Raw genomic sequence first — 7,388 nt, forward strand, 5'->3', positions numbered from 1 at the left:
TTAGCGTGAATCCGACACGATTCGAAGAGTTCCATTCCTCCAAAATTCGTTTTGTGTCCGCGGATTCCGCCTTAGCGTGAATCCGACACGATTCGAAGAGTTCCATTGCTCCAAAAATCGTTCTGTGTCCGCGGATTCCGCCTTAGCGTGAATCCGACACGATTCGAAGAGTTCCATTCCTCCAAAATTCGTTTTGTGTCCGCGGATTCCGCCTTAGTGTGAATCCGACACGATTCGCTTCCTCTATTAAACTCTCATCCCGAAATTACCCACTCATAGATTATTCTACTCATTTTAGTGGACTCACGAGATCCACATTCAAACCCCAGGCGGAAGTCGCGAGCCGTAATAAAGAGAGCGAGGAATCGAAGGAATCGGCGCGCGCGTTTGGTAGCCGCGCAGAATTGTCAGGAACAACCCGTTCAAGACCGCGACTCTTCTCCTCCCTCTTCTCCCCTCTGCGCTAGTCCCGACCGACAGGCCGAGGACCCCCCACCCTCTTCCTCCTCTCCACAAGATCCTCCTCCCCAGCTGCCCGAGCCTCAATCCCCTCTCCCCGATCCGGAAATTGACGACAGGCCTCCGTCCCCCGCCTCTTCGATCTCTAGTATAGAGATCGTCGAGGAATTTGAACTCCCTCCTCTCACTCGCCCGCGGATTACTCCCGAGCAATTCTTTAGACTAATCCGCGACATCCCTCCTTGCTCCCGTCCTCCCCCAGGGACCTTCACCGTAGGCCCTGAGTTCCTGGACATCCCTGAACTCCTTGACAGAGTTCACTCCAATCCTCCTAACCGAGTCATCCCTGTCTATCTTCCCGGGGAGAGATATCCCAGGCCCGTCTCCATCCTGTTCCTCCAGCGCCTTTTCCCTCCCTCCTCCGCCATCATTAAAAACCATTAATAAATCCCTCACTCACACAAACACACACACAGCCACATCCGCGAAAAATGTATATAGCGTTAACACACATAAATGTAACACTATTGATCTTTCTTATTAGTTAGTAAAAATTAGCTTTAGTCTATTTTATTTCTTTTTCTCAAATATAATGTCAAGACGTAAAATTACCTTCTTTTTATTTTATTAATCCTAATCTAATGTCTAGATGTAGACAAATCGTAAATATATTATGTTAAACCTATCTCTTTCTATTTTAATTCATTTCTAAAGACCTCACCCCCTTCGTTCCTGTTTGGGAAATTTCCTCCCTTTCGAATCTCGTCATGAGATCGAAAGATCGCGAAATCTCCGTGAACGCGGCGTGTGGATCGGGGGGTGAGAAAGGACGTGCACCGTGGCGAGAATGACTACGATTCGGTTGTTAAAATGAGTCGAACGTTTAATCGTATTTACACTATGTATAATTGAGAGTTACTGAGGCGTATAATGGAGGTGAGCGAGTCCGTCGAGCTCTCTTGTTCGCACAAGACCGTCGGGGATGTGCCGCCCGTTGAGCCGGTGGCCGGCTACAAGCGAGCGTGCACGTACAAAATGAGAGGCCTTTGCGCAGAACACCGATGCACTCGACTTGAGCACTTTACTAATGAGTCTGTCCAGGGGTGAGCACTGATTGTCAATGTGAGCGAACAAGCACTGAAATCGCACTTATTCCCGTGAGCGCGAGCGCGATACTTTTCGTATATCTATGCGAACTTTTACAGCTTACAACGGCTGCTTTCACACGACTACCGAACTCTCTGAGCTTGCGCGCAAGCCCTCGAGCCATGTTCACGGGCCCGACACGTGCTCGTTACCCGGTCGCGCGGTCGCGCGCGCGGTACCACTGGGCCTCGCAAATAACCGTGAGATGGCGAGGGCAGTACAATTGAGATAACTGGAGGAATCTCAAACAGTTCCGCCCGCCATCAGCAATCAGGTTGATGATGAGTCCACTCCTACGGATGTTGAGCTTGGCCTTGATGAGCAATGGGCAGCGGTGCCAGCTTGGTGATTGGTCGGGTGAGCGTCGTTGTGGGTGTCTTCAGGGTCACCACGCGGGTGAGTCCGTCCTTGGCTGGCATCAGGGTGGAGACTCTGGCTAATGGCCACTTACATGGCGGGAGCCTCTCGTCGGTGATGAGAACCAATGAGCCCACTTGTATGTCGTTGGATGGGTGATGCCACTTCGAGATTGCTTGTTGTCGTTGCAGATATTGAGCTGACCATTGAGACCAAAATTGCTGTACTCGCTGTTGTATGAATTGCCATCGGGATAACCTTGAGGTGGCTAAGTCCTTCAGTGACGGCTCCGGTACTGATGTGAGAGCACTTCCGATGAGAAAATGTCCTGGGGTGAGCGCTGAGATGTCATCTGAGTCGTCGCTGAGTGGTTCGAGAGGTCGTGAGTTCAAGATCGCTTCAATCTGAGCAAGCAGGGTTGTCGTTTCTTCGAATGTGAGCAACGTCTCTCCTATGGTACGACGCAAGTGGTGTTAGAGTGATTTTACCACTGCTTCCCATTTGCCACCCATGTGTGGAGCAGCTGGTGGATTAAAAATCCATTGAGTGCGATCTTGAGCAAGCAGAGATGAGATGCGCCGGTTATCTTGAGAACTCTCTGTGAACAATGTCTGGAGTGATTTCTCTACTCCGACAAAGTTTGTGCCACAGTCAGAGTACAGTGAATGAGGGATGCCTCTTCTTGAGACAAATCTTCTGTACGTTGAGATGAATCCATCCGTTGAGTAGTCTGAAACAACTTCTAAATGAACTGCAGATGTGGTGAGACAGACAAATACACAAATCCATCCTTTGAGTTTTGGCTCCTCTTCCCTTCCATGTTTTGAGTGTGAGCGGTCCAGCATAATCGATGCCAGTATGCGTGAATGCGCGTGAGGGTGTGACCCGAGGCAGAGGTAGTTGGCCCATCAGTTGATGGGCACGAATCCCCCTTTGTCGAGCACACACCACACACCGCAAGATGTGAGATTTTACTGGAGCACGTCCACCGATGATCCAATATGATTGCCTGATATGCGCCAAGGTGAGTTGCGTTCCTCCATGTAGTGTCCGTTGGTGGGACCAGCTGATGATTAATTCAGACAATCTCGAATGGCGAGGGAGTATTGCAGGGTGTTTGCCTTCATAATTGAGGGTGGAATTCTTGAGTCGTCCTCCCACACGAGCAACTCCTTGATGATCAATAAATGCTGTGAGACGACTGAATGGATGAGAAGTTGCTAGACGTGATTGTGAGCTGAGCATCTTCAGCTCATGTGCAAAAAATGTTGATTGTGTAACCTTGATCCAAAAGATCTTAACTTGCTCTAAGTCAGCGACTGAGATGTGTGAGGCTTGAGGGCCATCGTGTCGATTTCTCAATCGTCGAATAAATACCTGACAGAGAGCTGTGATTCTGAGCAGTCGATTGAGCGATGAATACTTGTAGATGAGATCCCAGTCGTAATCCACCTTCATGTTAGTTGTGAAGAGTGACACTCCTGGGCGCGATTCTGTTGTACACTGCTCGTCCGAGCACGTTGGCTGAGCGGGCCAGCGATCTTTCGGTTGAGCCAACCATGGTGGTCCTGCCCACCACAAGGTATGATCTTCAAGTTGAGCTGTTGTTACACCACGAGATGCACAGTCAGCAGGATTGATTGTACCTGGAACAAATTTCCAATGAGCATGTGTCGTGAGTTCTTGAATTTGTGATACCCTGTTGCGCACATAATCCTTCCATCGAGATGAGTGTGTTTTGATCCATGTGAGCGTCACTTGAGAGTCCGTCCATAGATATGTTTCCTTGATGTCCATTTTGAGTGTGGCATGGACATATTTCACCAATTTTGAAAGAAGCAGCGCTGCTGTGAGTTCTAGCCTTGAGATAGTGAGCCTCTTCAATGGATACCTTTGTTCTTGAGCATATGAGAGAAGTTTTGGCGCCCTTGGACGGCGTGTGCACGACCATGTATACGACTGCAGCCATGGCAAATTGAGATGCATCAGAAAAGCCATGTAGTTCAACCGTTGAGTCACTGCTTGTGTTGAACCAGCGTGGAATTGAGAGCCTGGCCAGGCTTGTGAGATCTTTTCTGATGTTGAGCCACCTTGAGACAACTTGAGATGGTAACGGTTCATCCCAGTTGATCTTGTGGAGCCAGAGTTCTTGAAAAAGCATCTTGGCTCGTATTACGATTGGTGAGACAAAACCAAGTGGATCAAATATCTGTGCCACTTCAGATAGTACACGTCGCTTGGTGAGCTGTTCTTGGTGAGGAATTGAGCTTGTTGAGAATGTAAAAACATCTTCTTGAGGCAGCCACTTTAATCCGAGAATTTTGGTTGCGCAATCGTCAAGTGAGACTGGTGAGTTGATCGAGACTGTCAATGAGATGGCGTTTAACAATTCTGGATGATTGGAGTGCCAATTGGCAAGAGGAAATCCGCCCGCCTGGCAGAGATCTTCTAATTGATGAGCAATTTCTATGAGCTGTTCTCCTGTGTCACCACCACCAAAAATATCATCCACGTACCTCCCACGAGTGAGTGATGGCACTGCCAGTGGAAATCGATGGCCTTCATCTTCGGCCAGTTGCATGAGTGTCCTCACTGCGAGAAATGGAGCAGCCTTCGTTCCATAAGTGACCGTGGTGAGATGATATGATGTTTCATTGTGATGCTCGTCGATCCACAGAATGCGCTGCAGATCCCAGTCTGAGTGGTGTACCTTGATTTGTCGATACATCTTTGTTATGTCTGTGGCAAAGATGTACCTGTAACTACGAATCCACAAGAGAACGTCTGAAACATTGAGCAATAGATTTGCACCAGTGTGCATGAGATCGTTCACAGATAATCCTGATGAGGTCGGACTTGAGCCATTAAAGACAACCCGCAGTTTTGTTATACTGTCGGGTTTGAGCACACCATGGTGAGGCAAATAATATGGCGGAACATCGGATGATGGTTGTGATCCAACTTTCACCATGTGCTTGAGTTGTTCATACTCGCTCATGAATTTGGTGTAGAGGCTCTGATATTCCTTGTCCTTGTTGAGTCGTCTGAGAATGCGCTGGAGACAATGGTGAGCAGTATTGTGTGAATTCCCTAAGAAACTGGTTGGAAGCTTGAGCGGGATGCGTACAATGTATCGTCCCGTTGGATCTCTAGAGTGTGTGGCCTTGTAATGATCTTCACATTGTTGTTCTTCCAAGGTAAGCTGGTCTGCTGCATCAGTTGGTAGCTCTTCTTGCACCCAGAACCTTGTCAGCAATTCTTGAAGATTGAGATCGTACTGTTTAACCTTGATGTGATGCGCAGTCGACATTTGTAATGGTGACAAGCTGACTGGACCAAGCACTAGCCAACCAAATATTGAGAGTTGAGCGATTGGCATGTCAGGAGATCGTTTAATGATGTTAGGCTTGATAATCTGCCCGTATGCATCAGCTCCAATGATAATGTCGATTGAGCGTGGCGTGAGGAACTGTGGATCTGCCAATGTCAGAGGTTCTATGTGTGGCCACGTTTGTTGAGGTGCTGTAAAAGATGGTAGAATGGTCGTTAGTGTTTTGAGGACGTGGGCTTGAATAATGACAGTATGCTTAGAATGATAGGAGTGAAGCGTGAGCGTCACCACGCCCTTGGTCCTAGTCGTTTTCCTGGCTCCAATGCCAATGATTGAGACAGTTGCGTGTCGACGTTGTATGTTGAGTTGTCTGACGAGATCCTCCGTGATGAATGTGAGCTCAGATCCTTGATCGATGAGAAGCCTTGCTTGATGTGTTGAGACCGTTGATTGTATGCATGCCATTGCAGTTGCAAGTAGCGTTGAATAATGTGCGTGAGCTTGAATTGATTCCTTGACGATTGCACCTGATTCCTAGTGAGCTGGTGATGAGGCAGGTTGAGCAGGAGTCAATGCAGCAGCAGACTGTTCCACATGCAGCATCGTATGATGTTTGGCTGAGCATGTCTTGCAGCTCAGCGCGGATCTGCATGAGCGGACATTGTGGCGCCCCAGACAATTGAAGTACAGCCTCTTGTCGATTGCGGTGGTCTTCCGTTGTGCTGGCGTGAGATCCCTGAACTTGGAGCACGTTACAATGAAGTGCTGTCCATTGCACATGTCGCACGGGTGAGCCGCAGCAGAGAATGACTGAGCATGTGTGGGAGCAGATACTTGGTGAGCAGTCGCCTTTTTGTTAGCAGATTTAGATGAGCTAGGTGTGACTTTCGATGAGTTGCCCGAAGAAGGTGGTGCAGCCTCCACTCTCTCCAATGCTCTCGCCCTGGCATTGAGGAAGGTTTCAAATTTCGCAAAGCGCGGATACTCTTGAGATGATCCAAGCGAGGTTTCCCACGCCTCTCTGGTGTCTCTATCCAGGAAGCGTGACACGTGATGGACCAAGAAGCAATTCCACATGTGCTCCGCCATGCCAAGCGAACTCAGAGCCTTATCAATCTCGGACACCGTTGAGACTAGCTTGGTGAGCGATGCGGCGTTCTTGGGTAAGGCATGTGAGAGGTTAAGGAGACCAAGGTGAGCCTGTATGATGAGTCTCTTATTATCAAACCTCGAGGTGAGCAGCTCCCAGGATGGCTGAAGAGATTCTCCAGTGAGAGGCAAGCCTCGAATGAGCTGTTCCGCTGAGCCCTGCACACAGCCTCTGAGATAATGAAGTTTCTCCACGTCATTGAGCTTGGAGTGCTGCAAGATTACAGAGGAGAAAAGATCACGAAAGGTGGGCCACGTTGAGTAATCACCATTAAACTTAATGTCTGGCAAACGTGAGTGGACTAGCTTTTCCGGATCAGAAGAGGCTGCACGCGGTGAAGATGGTGTGAGCCGCTGTTTGACCTTGTTGAGCAGTAGCTTAGCTGAGATCACGAGATGAGCTTCCTTTTCATGGATGTTGTCCGCAAAATACTCGTGATCCAAATATGCCTCAGGCCATGTTATCTCGAAATACGCGTGCTCCTTCAAAAATGCCTTATGTAGCTTCTCCAATTGAGACAGCGCTGCGTTGACCTCCCCGAGTGATGTGCTCTCGGGGTCAACAACCTTCTCGTCTGCAATGAGTTTTATAGTATTGAAACGACTCATTTGTGATCTCACCTTGAGTGTGAGCTCGGTGGAGAGACGAGCTGGAGAAGTCTGACGTGAGTTGCGTCCTTGAGTGTTGCCAAAAGCTGTCCCCTTGGGGGCGGTCTGTTGACCAGGCACATTGAGGGTGAGAGGAGATTGCCGACCCGAGGTTGTCTTTTCCTCAGCATCTGCTTTGGCGGCCTTGTCTGTGTCAGGCATGATGAGCGGAACACGGTGATAACACTACACCACACGATGAGCACCACTGAGCAGCACGAGCCACCGAACAGACTGAGAGCCGATATCGTTGGTTCGCCACGAAACAGCGAAGTTCAAATTCACAGTCACAGCTGTT

At 48.9% G+C, this 7,388-nt stretch overlaps 2 protein-coding genes across 2 annotated transcripts; both read right to left on the reverse strand.

Annotated features, from left to right (window-relative positions):
• Positions 1 to 1,898: 1,898 nt before the first annotated feature.
• On the reverse strand, positions 1,899 to 5,758 carry LOC105556480. The gene is made up of 4 exons (XM_012003578.1): positions 3,661 to 5,758; positions 2,918 to 3,608; positions 2,451 to 2,775; positions 1,899 to 2,366 (listed from the first exon to the last, which is right to left on the reverse strand). The coding sequence occupies exons 1-4, from the start codon at positions 5,756 to 5,758 to the stop codon at positions 1,899 to 1,901; spliced, it is 3,582 nt and encodes a 1,193-aa protein (XP_011858968.1).
• Positions 5,759 to 5,827: 69 nt separating this feature from the next.
• LOC105556481 lies at positions 5,828 to 7,252 on the reverse strand. The gene has a single exon (XM_012003579.1). It carries the CDS (start codon positions 7,250 to 7,252, stop codon positions 5,828 to 5,830), a length of 1,425 nt encoding a protein of 474 aa, XP_011858969.1.
• Between the last annotated feature and the right edge of the window lie 136 nt (positions 7,253 to 7,388).

The sequence above is a fragment of the Vollenhovia emeryi genome, unplaced genomic scaffold, assembly GCF_000949405.1.
Source record: "Vollenhovia emeryi isolate VEMERY1.0 unplaced genomic scaffold, V.emery_V1.0 DF939989.1, whole genome shotgun sequence".
Taxonomy (NCBI): Eukaryota; Metazoa; Arthropoda; class Insecta; order Hymenoptera; family Formicidae; genus Vollenhovia; species Vollenhovia emeryi.

Coding starts and splice junctions, on each gene's coding strand:
- LOC105556481 (XM_012003579.1), bottom strand. CDS start 7,252: ATGCCTGACACAGACAAGGCCGCCAAAGCAGATGCTGAGGAAAAGACA.
- LOC105556480 (XM_012003578.1), bottom strand. CDS start 5,758: ATGGCATGCATACAATCAACGGTCTCAACACATCAAGCAAGGCTTCTC. Junction 3,609..3,660: donor AGGATTATGTGCGCAACAGG/GTATCACAAATT, acceptor AATTTGTTCCAG/GTACAATCAATCCTGCTGAC. Junction 2,776..2,917: donor GTAAAATCTCACATCTTGCG/GTGTGTGGTGTG, acceptor AAAACATGGAAG/GGAAGAGGAGCCAAAACTCA.